The sequence below is a fragment of the Homalodisca vitripennis genome, chromosome X (genome assembly GCF_021130785.1).
Source record: "Homalodisca vitripennis isolate AUS2020 chromosome X, UT_GWSS_2.1, whole genome shotgun sequence".
Taxonomy (NCBI): domain Eukaryota; kingdom Metazoa; phylum Arthropoda; class Insecta; order Hemiptera; family Cicadellidae; genus Homalodisca; species Homalodisca vitripennis.
Window position 1 is genome coordinate 66,346,017 of NC_060215.1, and position 27,780 is coordinate 66,373,796.

The following is a 27,780-nucleotide window of genomic DNA, read 5'->3' on the forward strand; positions in this document are numbered from 1 at the left end:
ATTTCATAATACTATACTAATAATATTATAAGAATAGGACCTCGATAGAAGAATTTTCAAGAAATAAATTAATTGCTATTTTAAAGTCATAGTTGTTTTGGTGGATAAAATTTGGAGGGGGGTGCCGAAAGGGTCAAAGACACCAAATGATAACTGTAGATCATATAAACTCACATAATCGAATGACTAATATCAGGAAACAATATTAAGGTATTGTACTCGACCTTTATTGCCACTTGAATTATGTAAAGGAGATTCTGCCCATTACACTAATGAATGTCAAGTGCATGTATTTATAGCGGTTTGCTACCTGCGTTGGCTTCATAGTCCAGAATAAGACTGACGTTTGTTGTCACAGAGCCACGTTTTTATTTTTAATCTGGGTCACTTGAGCGTTTAGGATTTTGGCATTTATGGATTGGCAAATACAAATACAAGTCACAGACGGCCGATCTATTCTGTACGATGCGGTCAACTGGAAGCTCGCCAAAGAGTCCCACCATTTCGTCTGATCAGCTGACAACCTTCATTTCACCTACTCTTACTTGCCGCCATGGAGTCAAACGTAAGTATGTTCATAATTTATTCTCTTCAGATTTAAAATAGTCTAATAGTTCTTTCGTTAAGAAACGTTTATTATTTCATAAATACTGATTTCATGTGTATTTTATACACGTATTAAATTTTGTTTGAGTATACTATTTAATATGTTGGAATTTGGAATGCCGATGCCGGCTAGTTTATATGACGGCAATGTACGTTTTTTACAAAATTCATTTTATAAAATCATACGACCATAACAGGAACCTTTATTTTTTCTTTATTATAATTTACAGAATAGTTTTTATTATTGGAAGTGTTTATTTTGAGGAATATACATCTTAAAAAGGCTTCACACGTCGTTGTATCTTGTGTTTACTTTATACATATTGTGTTTTACAATACAACTTTAAAAATGCAATGCCTTTGAGTAGAATTTGTATTATCAGTAACTGTGATCTAAGATCGGATGTGGGCCTATAAAGTCAGATTAAACATTAATATTTGGCTCTCTTTGGAAATCAGACAAATTACTGAACCAAAAGAACAACAATAATAAGCACATGTTTAAAAGTATTTGGTTGCAATCTTCCTTGTAAGCGCTCTCTGTTTTATTATTCCCACTAGATTGTTGTATCTACCAATGCATGTCGAACAATACTGTTTTACAGCAACAGAAGCGTCCATTTGGTTAGTTTATTCCACGAATCAATTTCTCTATAGCCCAGTAGCCTCTAGTATTTCTCTCTTATTTATTTACTCTATGAAAACAACTGTTCGCATTATTACAAAATATTGTTGGCTAATTTAACTGAACATACTAGTCATTCGTATTGTTGTTGCCTGTATTAAAATGAATTTTAAACTGTAGATAACAAAATATGTAAGTACAATATTATCTGAAGTCACGCACAATCTAATGTGTATTCAGTATGCAAGGCGCTTGTATACATGCAGACAAATATAGACTTAAGACATATCAAAGTGCTTCTCTTTATTTCGTCTAAAGCTTAATAGAGTCTGAAAGTAGTAGTTTAGTTAAACCAAAGACCAGTGCATAATTTAACACCTTGTTCTTCACCAAGGACTTTACGCTTATTTTACTAGCTTTAAGTACTATGAACATCAGATACTTCATGAAAATTGCAATTAGTGTAGCCTAAATAGACTGAAGCAAAACAAACATATAGAAGCTAAGGGGTGGAAATTAAATAATAGAAACACAAAGTTTCTTCACAACCGCCTTTGACGCAACAACGGATTTTATATATGACGTAATCATTACAAGAACAAACAAAACATAAAAAGACACAAAAATGAAAATAAGAGAGTTTGATTTAAGGAGGGATCTGAAATATTACGATTAACTTGCATACCATTTTGCTTTTTTCTTGGGACTGGAAGACGGAACAAAAATCTATGTATTTTAGAGAATGGAACAAAAGAGCACATTGTAACGTTTAATTAATATAACTTAAATTTTGCCTAATCGGATCTTGTGGCTTTTACGTGTTTCTTGTGCCCGTGTTATATTTGTTCATTACTGTTATCAAATTATTACGGTTAAAATCGTTCACTTAATTGTATCGTGTCATTACTTTGTATTGTGTCATTGCTTTGTATCGTATCTTACTATGTATAGTATCATTACTTTGTATAGTATCATTACTTTCCATTGTATCATTACTTTCTACAGTATCATTACTGTATATGGTATCAACACCACCGCCCATATAACTCGGTCGGTTCATAACTTAACACATTATTAAGTTCCAGTTTATTTTATACGAGTACATTGTATCGTATCAACACCATCGCTTGGTCGCTGACGTTACCGTCGTTAGTACGTGCCTCGGAGGTGCCTGCACGTTCAAGCGGACAATAAAAAATTCGTATTAATACATGAAGAAATTCTTAATATCTGATAGCACAAAAGGGAAGTTTAGGAACGTCATAGTGATAATGTATATGTGGATAGAGGTAATGAAGCTAGCGAATAGTATGAAACACTTTAGTCTATAATTTATCTAAAATTGAAGTATTTTTAGTACGAGTAGAAGCACTAAGGTGGGCAAAAGGAAATGGGACAACATCAAACATATCAGTAATAAACGAGAATTTCAGTGATCAATAAATCAGCTATCTTGTCGAGTTGGAATTTCTATCCAAATTTCAGAAGTCATAATTCCGAAGTGGTTTTCGTAAAACTCCCTTACTACAACGAGGGACCGCAGACTCCGAGAGCAATGGTGTTTAGACTTGAAATAATGATAAATAAAATGAGTTAAATTATTGTTTACAAAATATTTTACTATTGCTTCATAATACGAACCATATGAATAGTAGAATATTATATTTTCTGCATCTCCTCTAGTATTTGCAATACTACTTTTGAAATAGAGTATTAATATAGAAAATATACCCTTCAATACATTTTCTGGAAAATCGGGTCAGCTATGATATTTCTAAATAATAGTATTCAATTGCTCCATCCTGACGAGTGAACAATCAGGAAATAAATAATTAATTTGATTGAATGGGCCTTACCGTAAGGAATTTTATTCTGAACGCACTAAATGTAGCCGTTGCTGTAATCTACGTAAATGTATAATGATTAAATACATTAGAGGGGTATTTTAATTGTAAAATTATAAAACAGAAAATGAATAAAGACTCGATTGCAGCAGTTTAAATGAAATTCCTAACATCAAAAATAAGTTTATTCATTTTTCTGTTGACACTTGTATTAAAAGAGTCCATAATAAGTTATTGTGAAATAATTACTAGGGCCTAAATTTTATCGTATTTTTTGTGTTTAGTCATAAAAACAATAATATTAGATGCACTGTCTGTTCCATGACCTCCTATCCACACGCAGAAGAGTAGTCTTATGAATTCGAATTTTACGTCATTGTGACGTTATGAAATGGGTCACTTTACTGAACGCGCTGAATAAGCACCGCTTAAAAGCGGGGGGGGGGGGAGGTTTCAGTGCCATAACTATGTCCATATACTGAATAAGCACTCCCTGAACGTGACGTCAGAGTTCTGAAGGGTGCTAATTCCAAGAGGAGTTAAGGACGCTTTCTAATGTGTTGAAATTATTAGATATTTAAGCATACCGTTTACAACCGAAATTTACATCTGACTTGTAGCTTAGTTTGAATCGAAATAAAAATTTCTAAATAGTACATGCTTGTATAAACATTTAGTTTAATAAATGATATCAATATATTTTAATAGGTCGACAATGAGCCTACAATATCAGACCCTTGCGTCAGTATTCGCCAGAGTGGTAGAGCGCACCCTTATAGTCACAATAGACTATTAGAATAATATTGCTCTCAAGTAGTCAATTCACTCATCATGGATATGCACTTTCTGTACATGGCATTATTTTAAACGTTTACATATCCACTTGGGTATCCAGGTGGGTATTCCAAATTAGTGTAATATCATGTCAGATTGATTATTCGTACGATTACAAAATAAGCATACACAGAATGGTAAAGCGAGCATCATTGCAGTAGAACCCCTCATATCCGGCCACCACGGGACCGAGCCCCTGGCCGGATAACGATTCGGCCGGATAAACCAACCTACAGTACACAGCACTTGACGAAACAAAACAATTGTACTGTACTGTACTAACCGCACTGGAAATAATCAACGAACTGTTTACAGGTTAAACCTATTAGCTCAACTGAGGACAACACAGGAAAATGTAAACAAATAGATACACCAAAATAACGCAAGAGTCGTGGGAGACTAGTGCGTGAAACTGCGCGTCTGCAAGCCGTGGTAAATCAATTTCGATATTGGCTTCCGGGAAGTGGCCGGATAAACCGGGTGCGGTAAAACCGAGGCCGGATATGAGGGGTTCTACTGTGCCACTGTTAATTTTTAGAAATAGCATGAACGATAAATTTGGAGACAGGCAACTCCATCTCTACCCAATATCAAAACATTTGATCCTCAGAATCGTTAAAGTGAATATAACATGAATATCTAATAATAATTCCGAGATATTTAGATGATTAGTTCTTAAAATTTCAGATTTAAAGGATCTTTGAAATATGCAATAAATTGGGATGGAGATTTGTAATTTCAATCAAATTCCCGTTTCTTAAGATACATTTCTGAGATAGCATGAATGTCAGCGCAAAATGTTATGGTGTTTATTTAAAACTTTTGAAAGAGTTAATTAATTAGCTTAACTCTAAACACGAGAAGGACAGAACTTTGGCATTAGAGAATACAACCAATTTTAATTGACCAATCAATTTTAGGTAACGGTATTGTTTCACAGTGTCATGGTGTTTAGATTTGTCAGATATTTCTTGTGAAAATTTAAATATCAATGTGTTGGAGCTGAAGAGTTCGAAAACGGAAGTGTTTCTTAGTGAGACCCCTGAGGAAACATTAATGTCTATGTATTAAGGTATCTATTCGTATCTAAGGTACCTATTAAGGTATCTTAATGAAGTTTCATTGCATAACATATTGACGAGATTACTAATATTGTTGCATTTATCCCACATACAACTTGTGGTGACAATAAGTAAATACTTATTGTGTCATAGAAGTGTAAGATTACAATTTTCCGACTTTAAGCACTATATTTTGTTCAAAATAACGTTAACATAACATTTTTTACTAAACCTCACAATGGTTATTTTGACGGACTTCAATTATAAAGTTATTAGAAAAAACAATTATTATGACATTTGTAGTAGGTACGCTAAATATGTGTGACAATTGAGACTTTCGTGTCAATAGGGTGTAATGTACAGAAAGTGCATATCCATGATGCGTGATGTGATCCTTGAGAGCAATTTCATCCTAATAATTTATTGAGACTATAAGGGTGCGCTCTACCGCTCTGGCGAATGCTGACGCAAGGGTCTGAAATTGTAGGCTCATTTTGACCTATTAAAAATATATTGATTCCATTTAGTTAACCGGATATTCATTCATGCATGTACTATATAAAAATTAATTTCCATTCAAACTAGTTACAAGTCAGGTGTGAAGTTCAGGTGTAAACAGTATGCTACAATTTCTACTAATTTCGACAAATTAGAAAACTACCTTAAAACCTCTTGCAATAAACAAAGTTGGTATTAAGTGAGTCTAAACCTCAGATCATTAAGACAATTAAAAACCCTTTTTGAGTTAAAAGTGTGTGTATGCTAACCAAAATTGTAGAAAACTTTCTAAAAGTTAGTAGAGTAGACATTGATTCAGTGTAGTCGACTGATGCATCAAATTAAGTCCAATTGATATACTCGTATCTAATCGTTGATAAACATTAAGACCCAATATGTAGACAACACTGAGGTCCAAAAATTAATTAAACATCGTTTGGGCATTAAATAAACATGATAACTCCTAGAGCTGCCTATCAATGTTATGACAGGGAGGTATAATATTCAGAAACTACCGTGTGTAGTTGAGCAGTAAGGAGAAGTGAATGGGTGTAATGCGCCATCGTGTGGTATCCAGATTGATCAAAGACCGGTAACTGTGCTAGATCAGACTTGTTTAGGCTGTAAATCAAGAATTTTGAACCGTTGGAAGAATCAATATTTGTAAATAGTTAACTTCAAAAGCAATTATATAAAAAGGACATTGCCATGTTGTTCGACAGCCAAGCAGCAATCAGAGCACTGTTCCCCTGTCGTCAGCTGTGATATGGTTTGAAACTGTGGGCATACCCTCAATAATGGACGAAACATACACTTTCCCTCCTCTGAGGGTAGGGACACGCAGGTTGTCAATCTAGCCAGAAGGGTATTTTCAAACATCTATGGGTTTGAACCTGGGTGCGGACTGAATACTACATTCTATAGGAAAGAGAAGACAACCAAAGAAGATACCTCTGGAGACTGGAATCCAGGTCGAAAACAAACGAAGGAACTTCATAGGAGTTCCTACCGGAGGCAAGCTGAGAAGCCTTTATAGGAACAAGAAGAGTTTTGTTTAAGAGAGAAAGTCACTTAAAGAGAGCATACACAAGAAAAAGTGGCAAAATCCTAGGCCTGCATCAAGTTGAAGCAGAAACCATATATGTAACCAGTCTTCAACATATGTCCAGTTGCCCTTGAAGATGCAGGACTGGGAGAGCTATTACTAGATTTCGCTGTACTTCTTTCCTTTCGATTCAATACAATACATTTAGTAACCGATGTTATTTGTTATTGTTCCTCAGTATGCCCTGGCCCTAAAATAAGGCCAACATTTGTGACACACAAACATAAGAAAATTACGCTTACAATGTTTGGAAAAGGTTCAGTGAGTTAAAAGAGACATCACATAAAAATATTTTAGACTGAACTAATATAATGATATATATTTAAAAACCTTTACACTTTAAAATATCTCAGTTATATGCCTGGAATATTTGTATATATCCGCCATCGTAGGTACTAAAGTTACAAATTACGTATTTTTCGTTGTTTAAACGTCGACGAACAATCGAGCATAAATGTTATACGGGTAGGTACACAAAAGAGAAACCTTGCATGGGTTAAATTTGAATGAGAGCCATGACCAAACAAGTGACGCAGAAAGCCAGGGATTGATCTGTGAAGCTGGCAAGATATCACCAAGGTTGAACATTATTTAATCGTTACGGTGGATAAACATAAAACAAATATTTATTTGTTGAATTAAACATTTTATATTTACAATAACTGTAACAAAAATCATGGTAGTAATCTTTACGGAGCCTGGTTTCATTAAATATTAATTAAAAAAACTGCCCAGTAATTTTTTCGTTTTATCTTAGTTTGCACACAATTCGCCATTATTTAAAAGAAAATTACATTTCACAAATCTCTTCAATTAATTTTTATAACTTGACAAATATCTTTCGTACTTATGGACGTATCATATTTGAAAATGGCGATCGTTAAAAGACTTTTCGTGTTAAATTTCACGAAAATGTTATAACTGTAAACAAGAAAAACGTAACTGAGTATTTTCACTTAAAGTTACGTGAGGTTTCCAGTTCTACTTATTCCGCTACTGTTCTTTTACATCTTGTACTTTAGTGTATCGTGGTTAACTTTGGTGCAGCGTTAGTGTCCTGAATGTACAAGATATAAATGGACTGTCTATGCACGTTTTATCGCAACGAAACTGAGTATTTTCATTTAAAGTTACGTGGGGTTTCCAGGTCTACTTAGTCCGCTACTGTTCTTTTACATCTTGTACTTTAGTGTATCTTGGTTAACTTTGGTGCAGCGTTAGTGTTCTGAATGTACAAGATATAAATGGACTGTATATGCACGTTTTATCGCAACGTAACTGAGTATTTTTATTTAAAGTTACGTGGGGTTTCCAGTTCTACTTATTCCGCTACTGTTCTTTTACATCTTGTACTTTAGTGTATCGTGGTTAACTTTGGTGCAGCGTTAGTGTCCTGAATGTACAAGATATAAATGGACTGTCTATGCACGTTTTATCGCAACGAAACTGAGTATTTTCATTTAAAGTTACGTGGGGTTTCCAGGTCTACTTAGTCCGTTACTGTTCTTTTACATCTTGTACTTTAGTGTATCTTGGTTAACTTTGGTGCAGCGTTAGTGTTCTGAATGTACAAGATATAAATGGACTGTATATGCACGTTTTATCGCATCGCTGATAGCTGCGGCCAGGAATACCCACGTGTAAAGTAAATAGCGACCTGCAGCGGCTCAGCTACCTCAAAATATCAGACTACACTACTGACTACACTATGTGAGTTTTTTAAGCAACCGCATCTCACTTCTCAACAGCGTTTCGCCAGTTTTCTTGTGTGCGTCAATCATGCCTTTACATTATTTTTACTCTTGTGTATGTGACATTCCTTGTTATTTTACATTACGATGGGTGTTCAATCCAACATACCGAGTTCCAGGGTGATCTCGGTGGTATCAGCAATTTTTCCATCAACATCATTGCATGAAATTGTTATGAGGAGACGGTAGAAAAATAATTATTGTTAACAATTTTCCCTTAATTTTCTAAACAAGATCCTGAAGGCGCTAAGCGTTGTTCTCCGAATAGGCGATTTTGCATCCTTTTCTTTAGATTTTCACATTTTAAAAGCAGGTTATTCACTTCCCAGAAACTTACTTTGGTATATCTTGATGAACCACGCACAGTTAAAAATATATTGGCTATGGACCAAGTATCCGGAATAAACAGAGTTCCAACCATTCGTTCGATTTCTTTACAGCCATCTTCTGAACGGTAGTACCACCACAAACAAACGAACCTATGGTAAGCCTTTGTGGTACGCTGGCAACCCTGTATACGCCTCAGATCTGAATCTCATAAGCTGTAGGTATTTGTGAAACAAAACATGGTAGAAACTGGACTCACACAAACTGGTGTTCACACTTGTTCTCCTGGTAGACAAAGAAGATTTTGCAAAGCTTACAACTAGTTTACTAATTTGACGAATTGTTTGAATCATAATTGTTCTCAAAAAGGGGGTTGCAAAGAGGAATCACAAAAAATGTCGGTTGATAGATAAGATGTAACCCTAGTCGAGTGTGCGTCATTGGTTCTTCCAATCCACGGCCCAAAGCCGACGAACCGTGGAATTAATTAGCTCTTGTAGAATATGCCCTTGGAATAATCTTTGTTTGTATACGGTGGTTTGTCTACATTTAGAGATTTGACGTGAAATATCAATAAAATCTGCATGATCTTTTAATCTGGGAATTTTCCCGCTCTTCCAGTTACCTTCTTGATGGAGTAAATCAATGACTTCAGCTGATCAGATGACGTTTGCAACGACCGTCATAGGCAAGTATCATTCAAAATATTGCGTTCATAAAACGTAGAATAAAGGAAAAATGGGTTTAAAATAATGTTTCAAATAACCAAACTCAATATTAACCAACACAGTACGATCCATTGTACACGTTTCTTCATAATTTGGTTATCTGTATGTTAAAATCTGCTCTGCTACAGTTCACTCGTACATCCATTTACTTCGTCTATAAAGATTGCTGATAAATACTTTTATATTAATCATTTTCTCAACTTTACTCAATGAGAAGGTAAATAATCATTGAATTGTGGGTTATGTAGGGTAAGATTGACAACGGCCGCGAACACGAGATCCAAGGGTTCTGCCTTGATAACCATTCCTGTACCAAGATTCTCTGTACTGTGTGTTGAACATTTGTTACTGTTTTAAGATAAATATTAGGAACAATCTGAAAAGATGCCATTAAAAATCAAGCATTTTTACATGTAACAATTAATTGCTTCCTTCCCAAACTGTGCACAGAAGAAAAGTGGGCAGTATTTTAACAATGAAGTTTTATTATATTTCGTACCCTACATACTTATATTTGACAATATTTAAACAAGAAATTACAATTGTTTATAATGTTTTGTTTCCTATGTATAGAAATCGTTTCTATTGCATAATCACTGTGTATACTGAAGTTTATATAACATCACTGATAACTTAGAAAATGCAAATTGATTCCAATATATGATTTCAAATCATTATTAATTTAATTACATTTGTTTTTTAAGAAGCATTTTTATGTAATTCTTAGAATTTTTTAAGTATTGGATATTTTTTATACATATGAAACGCCCAACATGCTTCGTACAATCAATTTTTGCATTGGCGTGTAGGTTTTCTTTACTTATAATACAACTTTCCGTGTTGTTTTCATCATTACTATATGGCATGTAATTGTTTGATTAATCACACGTACTTAAGAGACACAATTTTTTCTCTCTTTCAAATAACTTATATGCATTCAAATAGCAAATGGATAGTGTCGCATTTGTACCACAGATTACACAGCCCCCACGGACAAACACGCACCCTTTTCTACCCTCCCTCCACCAACCCAAACGCACAGTTGGAAACCCAGTGATTTGGTATATTGTAAAGTTGTAACTCTTGTAATCACTTTACAAATAAATTAAAAATTAATTACTTGAAAACAATCTTTTTAGTAAGATACAATTGTTATACTTAATTTCCAGATTAGAAATGTCTCATAGTTATCTGATTATGACTGATGAATAATGAAGTTAATAAACACGGAGGAGATATTGTTATAAGGCGAGTTAATAGTCCTCTTGATGATTTTAATAACCTAAAATCCTTTAAAAATAAGTCGAAATGTGTAGTAATATTATGTTATTAGAAAAAATTAATTAATTTGAAACGTTACATCAACTTTGTACCCATGCTCGAAATGTTATGTCCACGCGACTGCTAGGCTACAGGTCGTCGCAGCTAAAATTGGTAAAGCAAAATCTTACATTCTCTTCTTAAGTTTTATACTAATACTAACCCGAACGTGGGTGAAAGAGGTTAGTTTATCACTACTTGTATATTAAGTAATTTTTAGTACAATTCTTTTGTTAGGTTACATTTCCAAATATTATTTTTACACTCTTTTGGCATTTTTACCTTCCGGAAATATTGCCATTTGAATAACTTACAGAAATGTTCAGTATAAAAATCTGTTCTGCTAACTATATAAATTTAAAAGCTTCACGCATATTAAGACTAGTTGGCTGTCTTGCACTAGACACGGCCGCCAGATTAGCTAATTCAGACAATGAGCTGTGTTACACTCAAAAGAGGCAGAACAATATTAATTCCAATTATGACTTTATTGGGGGATGACATTTTAATTCAAATTCTTAATTTGCATGACTTTAAAATTTTTACTTTTGAGCTCCTAATTAGCATATTTATCCACTGTGAAACTATCCGGAACAGCCCTTCAGCTCTTCCGCTTCCACAGCCACCACTTTTCTACTCTACGGTTCGTAAAACCCATTCAGGCAGTCAGAGTCGCAGATAGCTTTAGCGGGCCTCGAACGAAATAATTGGTGGGGTCTCTACAACTATATATACATATGACGTTCCTGAATTGCACAAACTTCGTAAAATTATTTTTTCATGCCAACAAAATAAACAAAATAGATTATTAACTTATTTATGGTCATACCTCATTTGGTTTTCCAAACAGCTGTCTCTTTTTATATTTAAAATATAGTTAATAAGTCCAAAATTGTTTGAGGTCTTGAATGGTCATTTTAATATAACTAAATTGCCTTCGAAACTGCTGTAATTTCAATAAATCTGAAAGTTCGTGTTAATAGAATAGTGTGTTAAAGTAAGTGCTTTGTGCAGTTTCAAATCGTACACACTTCAAGTAGTGTCTTGGCCTACAAAGTCATCTAGAGAAGTTTTTGTTGTTCGTCCAAGAAACTCTTTATTTAAACTATATTTTAACAGGTTTATTGTGGACTCATGTAATTAACGGATTAACAAACACCACGCTAGAAGAATTTTATTAAATGTGATAACACGATAAGAACAAAAAAAATAATAAGGTAACTGAATCTAACCATAATTAAAAACCTAGTTGAATATATATATATATATAATATTCAACTAGGTATATATATATATATATATATATATATATATATATCATATTCATGTATGAGTCGTGTGTGTGTGTGTGTGTATTTATTATACACATTAAGTTTAAATGTATATAATTATCCTCTTATTTTATCTCTACTATATATTACTATTATATGAAAGTACAGACAAAAGTGCAAAATCTTTACTGACATGAATAAAAAAAAACACGTGTTTATACATTTTGTAAACCCGCAAAAATAGCCATTCAAAAGTATTGTGTATCGTAATTCTAGTTATGAGAGGTTAGTGAGACATAAATTTACCTTATACAATGCAAGTATAGTTTACACAGGGTTAAACCTTAAAAACAAAACGGCAGTGCTTAAAAATTTATTACATTGTCACGCGCAGCTTGCAATCCTTTTCTTGCTGTAAAATCATGAATGGCTTCACCCATATTGACTGCTTTAGTCAGCCTCTACACTGAGAAACCAATATTTGAGAAACTTGATTACCGCAGCACAACTGTCGCTCTTTTAACAGTTAAAAACGATATTTCAGCGCTTTGACAGCAACAGGAATAAAAAATAGCAGTGCAATACACAGGTTTGTGATCAACAACAGCAATTAACTTTTTTCTTAAACGACTGTCTGTTTAGAAAAGGAGCTTAGAAATTGTTCCCAAGTTTATAGTACGCTATTTCCTAACCTAATATTTTAAATTAAATACTATAATATACTATTTGTCTTGCAGGTCATTTTGGCATTTTAAAACTGAGTCATAAGATTTTGTTCCGGTCAGTCATCACATGAACACCAAAAGTACTGAAAAAGCCTAAAGATTTTTTTAAACGATTTAAACCTTAAATTAAGGCCTTCAATTACCTCATGTAAATGTAGAAAACATTTCTTTTAAAACAAGTTTTTGCATCGACCTCTTGAGTGTTTTCGTCAGTAGTCTTTATCAGCCACCCTTTTTCGTTTTTCACATTTTTAGAATGTTCGGTTCAACCAAACAATTTTTTCGGCTACAATTGTGACTGAACTATACAGTTTTTCCTTATCGTTTATCACACAAGCTCTGAAGTTCACTAACCATATTTTAAAGGTCACGTCCTAGCTGGGAGATGAACAATCTGTCGGCGACGCAACCGATGTCAAAAATAGTGTCCACATTGCTCTCAACAGATGACGGCGATAACGGGCGTGACGGCTGTAACGGAAGGTGTTTCCATTCGTGTCGCTGCTGTATCGCGACCAAAGAGGAACATGTTTGTCTTCGGTTGCAAAAACCAGCATCATAGCGTTTTTGGTCAGCGACATCATCATGTCACTGCGTGTTTGTTGTCACTGGAGTAATTTTGTCGCTCAGCTAGAACAGGGCCCTAATTCTTTCTTACAGACCAAGGCAGTTATCGTACCACGAGCCTGAATTATATTGTTCTTCTCGGAGATTTACCAATGACTTTTAAGACTAGTGTAGCTTTACTTTATTGAGTAATCAATCATTCTTAAAATTTAACGTTGAAACGGGACTGACGATGTTCCATGTAGTATTGAATTAAGTAGTGTCTTTTAAGTGTCTATTAAGTAGTGTCTCTATCACAAGAACGTCCCTTTCACAGGTTCTGCCACTTTAAAAAGCAGCCAACTAACATTTCCTAATGATACACATCGTCTTACATTCAACATTTTTTCAAATACTAAATGAAAATACAGTGCCTCAAGAACAATTTTTATTTTGAGGGATCAAACACCTCCCTGTGAAGTAACGCCTACTGCCTCCATCTCCTTCTCGCAGGCCCTCAATTGTCCATATCTGTTAGGACCGTTCTGAGCAAGAATCCTACATTAACCTTATTGGGTTATATATATAAATTTAAAAACAAACACTCCAATAACACTTTTTTTCATTTATAAATAATTCAATAAGAAAATAGATTCTAGAATGTACTTATCGGGTATGTCTTGTGCCAATAAACCCTGACCAATTTGGTTGTAAAACCTTTTCGACATTTAAAGTAATGAAAACTACATGAACATGTATGAGATTAGGCAATGTTAGGTGTGGGGTGCAGGGATATTTAACATATTTAAAAAAAGAACTACTTAAAATCCACCTATTTACGTTTATATTCCTCTTACATTAAACAATTGAGTTATTTATTATATTCTTTTAAGTATAATAACAAAATATATTAAATAATGCATTTGCATCACACACGTTCTACAAAAATTTCAACACTGCATGTTACTTTGTGCTATAAACTTTGTTGGTAATGCATTTCCAATAAAAATAAGCAATGGTGCCAAGTCTTGTGGATGAACGGGCCAACAGAACTTTTTTTAGTTACAGTAAAATAAATTGGTTAAATTTTAATTAGGTTGTTTCATTATATTTATAATATGGGTTTTATTTTTTCAGTTGGGTATGATAAATTACTATAAAATTTGAAACTAACTTGATTATTTTGCTAATAATTACAAAAATGTCAAAAACAGTTATGTTTAGACTAACCTTGTCTGATAATTTGTATGTTTTATAAACAGCTGACTCCAATTCTGTGTCCAGTGAAATGTCAGTCAGGTTTACCAACTATCCGAATAGTGGAATAAAAATTGTCTTCACACAACCATAAAAAAAGGTTTTAGTTATTTATTTGACGAAATCCATGAGGAAAGTGTAACATATATGTATTTTTGAAATCAATACCAAAATCTACTTTATTTTTATTAAGTATTGTTGCATTAAAAAAATACTCAAACCCTACGCCTCCTACTTGCTGGTCTTAAAACATTTTCCATTATAACATTTCAAAACTAGAAGAAATTTCATGCTGATTTCATGTAAAAAGTTTCAATATAGGTACTAGTAAAAGAGCTGTGACAGTTTGAAAATGTTGAATGAAAACAGTTTTTTTTGAGAGCAGTGAGTAAATGAAGCAACCAATAATCAACTTGACCACATTAATTAGTTGGTCTTGTTATTATGTACAACTTTGTCCATTTAATCTTTGCTAAATCTCTTACAGTTTCCAAGATCTCTTCTGTGTTCATAAAATTTGAAACAGTCTGAAAATTTACCTAAAGCTTTCATAATATTTTCAGATAAACTTTTATATTTTCCAGGTTATATTTTGTGTAAGTTATTAATGAAATTTAAATTCCAGGAACGAAAGAACCAACATACCCAATCGAAGCTGGTTCACAAAACGAAAGCGGTTGACGAAAATGTAAAACTAATGGAGGCCATTCATGACTTAAGACTCGCTACCATTCGAGGGGATCTCCAAGCCGTTAAAGATGCTCTCGATAAAGGTATTTAAAGTGTCAAAGTTATTATTGATTTAACTTTAACCTATCCAAACTTAAGATAACTTATCACATCAATCTCTTTATATACATATACATACATTTACAGTGAGATAAATTCTTTATGTCACTGTTGATAACAAAGAAAATACAGTAAAAATAGAAAAGAATAAAATTTAAATAACTGTTATTAAATTTAATGAACTACAAATTTATGAAGACCATTTATTAATATAAGAGGATTAATTAGCTCTCAGAGTTTAAAAAAATGTTCTTTCAGAATCTAAGGCAGTGTAAGTTTAAGAATTAAATGTGTTTATTTAGATTTTAAAAGAAATGTTCACACACATTTTCATAGATATTGATACATGTCCAAAAGTCCTGTAGTAAGGGAACCTCTTATGGTACATATAACTCTTAGCCTGGACTTATCTTTAATTAATTTGTTTAGTCTTTTTTTACACAAGCTAAATACAAACTAATGCTAGTTAATTTATTACATAGCATTTGCAGCCGTTTAATTAGCTTACATTTTCTTAGAGTAAACCAAACAATATTTTCTAAAATCATTTTCTTGCTTTCTTCAAAATTATGTAAACACAAGTTGTCCCATGTTTCATATTAAGATTTTTAGCATTTTGTTCATTAACGTACTTGTAATTTGATTTCATTTAATCTGTAAATAAATATAATTAGGATTTATAAATATAGATATCTTTTAATGAGTTAAGCTATAAACATAATATTAATCTGTCACAATATATTTTTCTATGCTGTGTGTTGCTTTATGTTTATATTAGCAGGTATTTTTATTTGCATGTAGCAACAAGACTGTCCTTTTTTATCCATATGATTGAATAATCACAAAAACAACTTGAAAATAGGTGCAATTAAATTTTACTGCGTAAAATGTTTGTGTGGTTCTCGTCCTCTTATTAATGATATTTTGATTCTATGGGAAACATAATAACTGGTTACACCATGTGCAAACATTACACATTTGATAAATTAGCCTTATTGATATAATAAAATGTTATGTTATTAATAAAAGTCATATACAAGTCTCCAATGTAAGTCTTTATCACAACTGACTAAATTTGCTGCTCTTGACCTTGCGACTCCAAAATCAATATAGTCCTTCCTTGGACCAAGAGGAATATATATATCTCAAGTATCAAGGCTATAGAACCTTACTATCAAGTGATAATGACTAAAGTGTTACAACCTGGACAATCAATGGAAAATATATTCCCATACTAAAAAACATAGACACAGAAGTATTTCCAGATCTTATTTAATATCTTATAAACTATTTTATCTGACAGTTTTCAAGAAACACTTTTCATGTTTTCTGCTCATTGATGGTTTTCTCAATAGAAGATTGTTAGAATTCATTTGAACAAAATTTCAGTTGTGTCTTCAATACTCGCCAAACTAGGCATAATGGTAATAACCCCAATTTTATCTGTTTATGCAATCTTGGCTTGTTACCTTATTGTAACCATAATGGCAATAAACAAGGATCATTACAGATTGGCACATTATGTTAGCAATATTTGCTAACTTAAAATAAAGAAACACTTTCAGTGACACTGCATTTTATATTTATTGTGTATGTACTCTGCAGGTCTGACTGTGAACCAGCCGCTCAAAGGTGGATGGACGGCTCTGATGTATGCTTGCTCCTTGGGTCATCCTCTTATTGTTGAATTTCTCTTACAACAAGGTGCCAATCCTAACTTCCATAAAGGTAATGGAACAGTTGGTTTCATTTTGCTAACTGTTGTTACTGGAACTTGTAAGCAAAAGGCACTCAAACTCACCTTACAGCCTCAATAGATGTTGTTCTAGAAACTTAATAGAAGAGGGAATTTCGAAATATCTTATTTTGAACACTTAAAAATTCAAAAATGAAAAAATAGATATTTTTACTCATTAAATATCTGAAATAGCACCTTGAGGAATATGAGATCCCAGTGGATTTCTTGAAAGGCACCGGCCCTCTCTCTTTTGAAGCATTGTTGAAGAGATTAAAAAACAAAATGCAAATTAAAAGTTAATAGAATATTGTGTTTGAACTTAGTAGTAATTTATAGTTTCAAATAAATCAATTTCTAATCGTTACTTTTCAATTTATGAAGAATAGATGAGTATTAAATTCAAATACAAAATAATTCTTAGTACCAGTAACATAAATTTAAATAGATGTTATTAAAAGAAAATGTTAGCAACATCCAAGCCAAGACAATGTTAAAAATGTAGCTCATTGTTTTTGTAAGTTAAACTGGAATAAGATTTGTAATTATAACCATAAAAATTCATAATGACTATATAGTTTATTATAATATATTCCTAAATACAAAACAAAACAACATTTCTAAACATGGAGTCTTAAATTAGTTTACCCATTCAATAATTTTGCAACATTATTTTAATACTGTATTATTATGATAATCAAAAAGAAACCATAAATTACCACTTCCAAAATTATTTTACAATTTTATTTCTTAAATTTAACTTGTTGACTGCAGTAGTGCGATAATATGTACTGTACCATGAGACTTATCGAGATAATGCAGTTTTGCGCTGTAATGAATGTGTTTTACCTGTCTTACAGCAAGGCATTTATTGTATAGTAGTTTAATACCTTGACTGTGTCAAATGCCATAGTGCGTGCTGAAGTGCAATGAACGAGCTAAAGCAGTTTAATACAGTAACTTTTGTAACAAGAATTTTTAGTGTAACGTAAATTTTACTTATAATTATGAAGAATTGTTTACTAAACTGTTGAATTGTTATTGTTACATCATCATTGTGATGTTAACAATTAATAGTGTATTATGATTATAATTATGACAAATAAACATGATTTATTCAGACTAGGCAGAATTTATTACAGAAATGATCTTATAATGTTAGTATAAATAAAATGAAGATAAACGTAAGTAAAACCAAGTTTGTTAATTTTGATTTAAGAGGTTTTGACTTCCACAGACAGCTACAATATCATACTGTTAAATGTACCGATACTTCAACTAATTGTAACTGTCAAATAATTGAAAAAGTGAATAGTTATAAATATTTGGGAGTTACATTAGATGAAAATTTGACATGGGAAACACATATTGTAAACTTACATAAGTCAATTGCCTTTAATATAAGAAAATTCTACTTCTTAAGAAATATATGTGACCAGTCTTTGATGCGTTCACTTTATTTTGCATTAATTCATTCTCGAATTCAATATGGAATAATTTGTTGGGGCAAAGCTTTCAAATACTTAATGGACAAACTAAGAGTTACACAAAACCATTTTATACGAATCATTAAGGCAAAACGAAAATGGGAAAGTTCTTTTCCTATTTATTCTGAATTTAAAATATTACCGATCCAACATCTATATATATTTAAATTTCTGAGATTGTTCTATATTAGAAGTGGAAATCAAGGCACTAATACTCTTTTTTATAAAACTCGAAATTTACATAAAAAATTTTTTAGAATCCCAAAAGTTAACAAAATTATTTTTAGATAGGCTTATAGGTACAATGGCCCTAAGTATTTCAACCAGTTACCAAATAATTTAAAAATGTGTACTAATTTAAAAGGTTTCTGCAATCAATTGCAATCTTGGCTATTGCAAAACGCCGAAATTGATTTTTTGAATTCAGTCTTAAGTTAGATACAAATTGTATACCTCTTAATGTCATAAGCTATCATTGTTGTTTCTTAATTTGTTCTGTTTGTTCTTCTGTTTGTCACACACAGTGAAGGAAATATTAACTTGTATGAAACTGAATACATTTAAAAAGTAAGTAGTTGATCCTTGCAAGTAAATGCCATGTATATCTGCAAAATTATTTCAAAATTATTCACGTTTATTTAAGGCCTATCTCAATCTAAATGGTAAATATTTCATTTAATGTAAAAGTGTAAACAATGAATTGTTTAATTTAGCACAGTTGTTTGCAACAGATGTTGCAGATTTTTATTTTGATTTGTAATAAATTGTATTTATAGTAATGCAGGCATGCTCTAGCTTTATAATGTTTTGTAAAAAATACTGAACTCATGTTGGCCATATACTAGTAACAGGCCAACATTATTTCCATTTATTACATGTATTTTATATTTACCTTATTTATATGGAAATAAATCATTTATTCATGTATGTAGTTAATGTCAAAAATTTTCAAAACTTCAACTGATCTTGGGTTTTCAGAATTATTCACCCCCTTAATGGCAACATGCGCCTCGACACAAGAACACGAGGATAGACTCGTGCAGTGTGTAGACCTGCTACTGCGATACAAAGCCAATGTCAACATCACGGAGAGACATCACATATCTGCCCTCATGTTCGCTGCCAAGGAAGGCCATGCCAAGATTGTGGCTCAGTTACTGGGAGAAAACTGCAACTGTGAGATAGATGCACAGGACAGTCAAGGATGGACGGTATTGTTGTCTAGTTACTGAATTTACAGAATTGCCAGCCCTTCCCTCCATCATTACAGAAACCATCCACTTTTATCACAAGATTGTTAGTTTAATTGCTTAAAGAATGAAGAACTAACTATTTAGCATCTAAGATGCATTTTTTTGTAAACGTATTTATCAACACAACGTAAGTGTATGTTGAAGAAATTGATGACATTAACTTCAACTCTGTAAGATATAAACATTACATGTTGCACTATGTAATACTGGAAGTGAGAAAATTGATTATGAATTAAATAGTTGAGAAAGTAAAACAATGTTTAAACCCAGTTGGTATTTTAATAATTATAATAAGTGCACAGGAAAAATGTATAGTCTATTAAATCAAACATTAGCATTGGTGTTGTACTTTTACTCTATCACAATACCAATACTGAATTTACATAAAAAGGCTACATATTTGCTTAGTTTAAAAGCAACATACGACTGTGCTACTTTTTTTTTTTAATTGGGCCACTTACAGGAAGATTTTTATTGCGGCTCTATTTTAGCCACTGAAATACACTTTCATCTAGATCCTTGAATTTGATATATTGAGGCTCGATATATCAAGGTTCCACTGTAGTTCTTCTCTCTTAAACACAAACAAAAGCAATCTTTTCAATAAAAACGAAGAAAACAAGAAAATAGGGCTAAATAAATAATAATTATATTTTTTTTTTGTATAAAATATATAATTACTATAAGGAAATATTAGAATGTGCAGCGAATAATAAAAATTAAATTATTTATGCCTAAAATATAAATAATGTATATGAAGGAGCAGGAGATCTCCCCTATGGATGTTAAAGGAGTGAATTTACATTACCAGCTACATGAATGGAAATTAAGGATATAAAAAGGAAAGTATTGGGGAGTTGACATCAAGATGGAATAGAGTAGAAAAACACATTATTGCAACCAATATACTAGACATTCTGAAGAACCATATTGTGTAACCTATCACTAACAAGAATTACGCCAGTTTCAAGAATTTTAAAAATAATTTACATTAAAAGGATTGTATATATGTGCAACTAATATAACATCACCTTGAATTTATTTATTAAGAATGACGCATTCATGTACATTTTATGTATATCTTGAATAAAGATATTATTGATTGATTGATTGAAGAATCTCCATAGATTGTATTTGCACACATTTTTAGCAACAGAACCTTGAAGTTCGAGCTATGAATAAAATGGTTAAAAATATTGGTGTGTTATTACAGCAACAGAATATTCAGAGATACAGCTTCTCTTAATATTTATAGCAAAACAAATATCACTTTAAAAGTGTTCAATCAAATTTAAAATTTCATATCTAAACTCAACTGTTATGCCACAGCATTCAATGGGGGCACAGTGGGCAGACACCAGTCACATAAATTTGTCACTGACATAGGGTAGTTCAATAGAAGTTTAACAGTGGGCAGACACCAGTCACATAAATTTGTCACTGACATAGGGTAGTTCAATAGAAGTTTAACAGTGGGCAGACACCAGTCACATAAATTTGTCACTGACATAGGGTAGTTCAATAGAAGTTTAACAGTGGGCAGACACCAGTCACATAAATTTGTCACTGACATAGGGTAGTTCAATAGAAGTTCAACAGTGGGCAGACACCAGTCACATAAATTTGTCACTGACATAGGGTAGTTCAATAGAAGTTTAACGAACATGAGTTCTGACATATATTTCGGTGAATGGTTAAATAAGGAGCAGGTAATTACCAACTGGAGTGATGAGGATTATGCCATTATTCCGAGCCCACAATCAATAATACTGTAACATATCTGCTTAGGTCTGTGGTAAAACACACACACACACACACACACGCGCACCCGCACACACATGTACACACACGCACATCAATTTACAATCCATATTGAAGAATTAGAAACTTCTGCAGATAGCAAAGAATATAAATAAGAAAATAATTATCTTTGTTCATATGTAAAACTAATAATTACATTGACTGCAAAAATAATAATTACTTTGCAAACAATGTAAAGAATACTTACAAAATTGTAGAACTCTACGAAAAGTTTATATGTAAACTTTATAAAAACTTAATAAAATAATGCAGAACTACTATACACTGTATTTGAATTTGTGTCAATATTAGAATAACATTAAGCATATAGAGCAATTGCATTAGTTAGATGAAGAGAGCAATCATTCTGTAATGAGTGTGAGAGTGAGGATTATGAAACTTTCAGGCACTTTTCTGGGCTGTCAACAAGGGGCGAGCGAATGTGGTTGAGATCTTAGTGAGAAAGGGAGCGAAAGTGGACATACTGGATCGGCGGAGTCACACAGCTATTGACTTGGCTCAGAACAAACGGCTTGACCAAGTAAGTTTTATTTTATATATATATATATATATCCAGGCCCATACTCAGACCGGTTTTTTTGGAAACAAAGGCCCGGGCCCTCAGAGAGCACCCCGGACCAGCATTGCCTCACTTACAACGGGGGTGGGTGGCTGTACATGGCGGGCCCGGCCGAATATTTCTTCTGGGGGCACATCAACTGAGTACGGCCCGGCATATACTTTATTTTTTTATTATTTTATAAATTATTTAATCATTTTATTGCTGGTGTCGGACATATTTATTTTTTTATGGTCACTAACTACTGTTATGTCCAAATGACAGTATATTTGGGATTTTGGTCACTTTAGGAGCAAGGAACGGTAGGGAATGCCATTTAAAGCATTTCAGATTGATATTTTTGTTTTCTTGAGTTATCAATGGTAATGTATAGAATGTGGGATTTTCGAAAAATGTTATGTACTGGGAAAATCTTCATAGTGGTTTTGTGTACAATATATTATACTTTATAATTATAGCACACTTACTATTATATTATAATAATGATAATAAACTATGAGTTTTTGTTCGTATTTTATGTGCATTATGTCCAAAATTAAACCACAAATTTGTCTCAGAACATAAGTACTTTAAAAAAATTTTAACAAACAAGTATAATGAAAAATTTAAAAGATACAATACAGCATATCTTATAAAATAAACAGCAAATATTTTTTTCACCACAGAAATTTTGGCTAGTAAAATAAAAAAAAAGGCTGACAGTAAAAGAGTTATACTTTATACCTTCTATTTGGATGGTCTGATACCAAAGTGAACCAACTCCATATTTTTAATTTTTCAGTACGAACAATAATAGATTTTCAATGTTTGATGCTAAATAGCACTTTGAAATTGAAAAACATATTGTTGTTTTGTGATAATCTGAAAAGTTACACTAATTGTATCTTCATAATTACTGAAAAAAATTAATATAAAACTCAGCAAGGGATGAAAATATTTTTTCGAAATTTTTTTGTACTGACATGGTTCAGTCTGGTTCATGAAACTTACCATTGCACCCTGGGTGCTTCAGTGAACCAATATTTATATGTAAAATAAGTTACTTAAAATATTTTTCTTTCATCTTTAAAATTACTGAATTGTATCTAAAATGTTCTAAGGTGGATTTTACTTCTAAATTAGGGAGGAATAATAAGTTCATTACTGATTTTTCATTCTGATTTTATTATTTAAAAAGTGAGAAGACCAAACAAACACAGTATTACAAAATTAAAAACAGGTCAAATTTAATAAAACTTATAGATTATCAACCAATTCTTCATCGTTGATTTCACTGGTAGTTATTTCCTGTTTCTGGAACAAGTCTTCATAAAATCCATGGTGAATCGGTGGCACAAGTTCTAACATTGATTTTAAGTCAGCCTTTTTTTTTCAGAAGAAAGAGGTTTGCCGTTAGGATTCTTTGTGACTAAAGGAAGATGGTGAAGAGGAACTTGAGTCTTACTGGTTCAGACCTCTTGGTTTCAAGGGTTTTTGATTTCTTTTTTTTGGAGCCGTTTTACTGAGACTGATTGAGTGGTACTCAACATCACTATTGTGTGTGTACTTATAATACATGACATAAGGATGACTTTGTCTTACACATAAACTTCTGATCTTTAACCATTCAACTTTCTCTCCGTCACACTCTTTTCTGTTTGTAAGAGCTGCGCAAACTTGATCAGTAGTTATCAAATCTGTTTCCTTTATAGTAATGACTTCAAATGCTTGCTTTCTTTGACCTACATCCCTTTATTATTTCAGCAAGCTGTTGTGGGACATAAATGTATTCGTGTCTTCTCATGCTTTTTTCTATGTGACCAAAAATCCGTGTCGTTTGGCAAAAAAACTGTGGCCTGGTATGGGAAATTTTGCTCAATTTCTTTAATGTTGTTTTAAAGGGTTTTGCACTAGTCGCATGAGTAGGGATACCATTTTGAAATTCCTATTCTGGCCACCACATGAGTCGCACCACAACACAATCTTTTCTTTTGTAGGATGGTCAGAAATGTATTTCAAAAGGCAGGATCCAATTTCATCTGGTCCCCTTCCTCCTTGACATTCATTCCAAAGGTGCATTGTTCCTTTTGACGAGGCACAGTCATGAACGCCTAAATTATAAACGGACAATTGCCTCTTATAATATGCTATTCCTGTAGGAACCTTTGGCAATGAGAATGTCTTCTGTAAATCAAAAGTTAAAACGGTGCATTCGCCGTTTTAGCAAATTGCATGTCCCGCTTCATTTCAACTCTTGCTGCATTTACTTTTCTATGGTGAAGCTCAGTATTGGCCAACACTTGATTGAGTTTCAATTTTTTTTCTGCAGAGTCTAGTTCACTCTCAATCGCTTTCTTCTGGACATTATATTGAATCGCACACTTTACAGGTGTCCTTATGAGGTGTCTTAAAACCTAAATTGAAGTCTTTGTAAAAAGATTTTTTCATACATTGACTGAGACACAGTCTGATCTTTAACATTATCAGCTTCCATTTTTTGGGCATATAACCTATACATTAGACTTAAATTTTAATTCAGCCCCTAAATACTTTTTGTTTGGATTATCTTTGCGACTGTAATGGCTAGTGTAGGCAGGAAAAGATGATATATGATTTTTAACAGAGTTAATTCGTTCATCTGATAGTTTGTTATGAGGCGTATGTTTACCTCTTTTGTCTACAACCTCACCACGACTAACTTTCATCAGTGAGCGATGAATCTTCGCGCTATCTATTTTAAGTGTTTTTATAAAACATACTTTTACAAATCCTGACATCAATATTTTGACATGGCAAATAATAGTAACGAGGAGAATTCTCTCTTTGAATCATCAGAACCCTTTTTTTCAAAAGCATTTCGAACTTTAACAGACCTACCAATAATAGCAGTCTGTGTATCAAATGACCCCTGAATTCCAAAAGAGATCAAAAAAACTTTTTCCTTTCATCAATATTAACTTTTTCAGCGCATTTCATTCTACATTTACAGTCAAAACGGTTCAAATATTTTACTTGCAACAGGAATACCACTAGTACTCTCATAAGCTTTTTCCTGAGTTTCGATTTATCTTTCTAATATTTTTTTTTCCACTTAGCTGGATCTCCGTAGTTTCTCTTTCTTCTCTTCTTCTCGGGTGGGTTTTCTTCTGTTGCTACGAGTGTTTCCTGTCTCATTTCTGATCCATCTGCCCCAACATCTTTTCCATCCTTCTTCTTCTTCTTCTTCCTTTTTTGCTTAGAACCACATGGGACATCATCTGCAACATTAATGCCAATATAAAGCATGTACAAAGCCAACAATATAAAATAGTCCTATTTTATTAAAGTATGGTGGTAAAAGGATTACTGTAGTAATAATGTACCAATATATACACACACAAAAAACAAAATAAGGTTTGTTTTATTAAAAAATGAATTAATTAATCTATTATCATTGTCTATAAGCTTTATAAAAATCCAGGGGCAAACAAACAATCAGCATTTTTACAATCTCGTCTGCCAGAATGAACTAACATCATTTAAATATCTGAACACTGTATGCCAGAGTGAAACTAACTCCAAAATCCCAGTTATGACAACAGATAGTATATCGTGCATTGCAGATATCTGTTAACAACACTATTGAAAGGCTACAACATTAATATGTTACAAAAAACACAACCACAACAGCTGATATTATGGAGGGAATAGTTAGTTCACTTTGGCATAAGATGAAATGCTAATGTACACTAACCTATTGCATATAATTGAAATGACCTTAGATAATTAGTAAATGTGAAATATTACCTTCACTACTATCTTCAGCATGTTGAGGTGGGATGTACTCGTCGCCAGAATCTTCAAATAAGTCGGATAAAACTGGAGTTTAACTCACTATTTATTAAAGAAGAGGATGCACCATGAACCAACTCTAATGCGTCAGCCATGTTTTTCAGGAGTTAGTTCAGTCTGCCACACAAACAAAATCAAAATTCCCCGTATGGTAAAACAGGAAAAATAAAATTTCCCTCACAAACTCAGCTGTTTAATATGGTTCTCTCTGGCATGTGAATGTATTGTATTTTATAAAGTAAGAAATGACAATACCGGAAAAACATTGAAATTGGAGTTGGTTCAGTTTGGCATCAGACCATCCATTTATGTCAATGGTTAACGAAACAAAACATTATCTCCCTTCTTCGTAGAGCCAAGTCTAACTTCTTTAGCTACCAGTTTAGAGCTGCCTTACTGACAATAGAGGCATACCACCATCCCCCCTGCAAGAGCATATAAACAACAATAATTTACATTATTTGGTAGACAGAAGTAGCTTTCCAAGAATTCTATTTACCCATGACAACTGCTCTGGTTTCTTCCTGGTTTTGATACTGCACTGATTTTAGATCTTTTGAAAGCTGTTAGTTATTCACCACTTTAGAATATGGCATAAATGACAGTGAAATGCCAGTTACCTCCAAATATTAATACCACTATGTTATAGAAAATCAGGGAAGATATTCAAACCGGGATCCCTGGTTAGCAAAAATAGCCAAATCAAGCTCCTTTACTGTAAATGACCCATTGATTCTTTTCATCTCATTAAGATAAATTGATTTGCATAAACTCAGTAGATATTTCACAGAATTATGAGTGTATCCATAGTACATGATAGAAGTTAAAGATGGAGCCTTCTAGGCTGTTGCAAGTGAAGTTGTCATTTTATTTTTCTAGCTTCATAAAAGATATCAAATAGATCAAGTAGTTGTGCCAAAGTGTGAATTGCTATTAATTTCATTGTATACATCCTTTTATTGTTGGCTCCAGCCTGGTGGTGTACACTTCTACCTGAAGTCTAATTCATATCCTAGGAGAAGGAAGGATCAGCCTTGTGAAATGATCATAATTCCTTATTGTAAGAGTAAAGAACATGATTAATTTTTCATGCTTTGCTTTTGTTTCATGACTTTGAACATATATAATGTGAAGTACACCTTTTGTAAAAAAACTGATACATTGTCGATTTCTTGCTTTACGTATGTTGCTATACCATAACCCCTATGACTGATAACATCTGCAAATCTATAATCTGATGCACTAAATTTTACTGTGCTCTCTATATCCTCAATATATTGTAATGCAGGTGTATAAACTCTAACTTAAGAGGATTGTTCCGCTACAATAATTTTTAACTTTGCTTAAACCATCAGTGTTAAATTGTAAATATTTAACTCCAGACTACTATTTAATGTCACTGCTATGGCGGCTATTAGAAGGTAATTTTTAATTTTGTCAGTTGCTACCACAGCTGGGACATAGCAATTTGTGTTACAAATAATTTCCAACTACAAATACACAGTATTTTCTCACACTCATCTAGGAAATCTTCATATTTCCTGAAACAAAGCTTTTACAAAGTTGGGGTTACGAACTGAGGAGAACCTTTTGTGTGGTTTGTGTGGAGTACACACCATAGCCTGACTTCAAGCAATCAAGTGGTCAAACAGGACATCATTTTATTTATTTTTTTATTGATAGGTGGGTTGTATATAAGATCTATATTCAGTTTGTATCTAGGTTTAGAATGTTAAGAGTTTGCTCTACTAGCAGCCTCATTAATTTTAGCTGCATAATTACAATGTTAAACTTTAAACATTTGTAATCCCTTATTACTGTTTGTAGA

General features: G+C 32.7%; 1 protein-coding gene across 2 annotated transcripts in view; it reads left to right on the forward strand.

The window, feature by feature from the left end:
* The first annotated feature begins 412 nt into the window (after nt 1–412).
* The window catches only part of LOC124369106 (ankyrin repeat, SAM and basic leucine zipper domain-containing protein 1-like), a 48,451-nt gene continuing 21,083 nt past the window's right edge, over nt 413–27,780 (forward strand). For both annotated transcript variants that reach the window (XM_046826854.1, XM_046826855.1), the window contains exons 1-5: nt 413–565; nt 15,124–15,271; nt 16,893–17,015; nt 19,488–19,720; nt 21,969–22,103. In XM_046826854.1, coding sequence (XP_046682810.1) covers nt 554–565; nt 15,124–15,271; nt 16,893–17,015; nt 19,488–19,720; nt 21,969–22,103 — 651 coding nt within the window. In that variant the 5' untranslated portion in view covers nt 413–553. The remainder of the gene's footprint in view (nt 566–15,123; nt 15,272–16,892; nt 17,016–19,487; nt 19,721–21,968; nt 22,104–27,780) is intronic.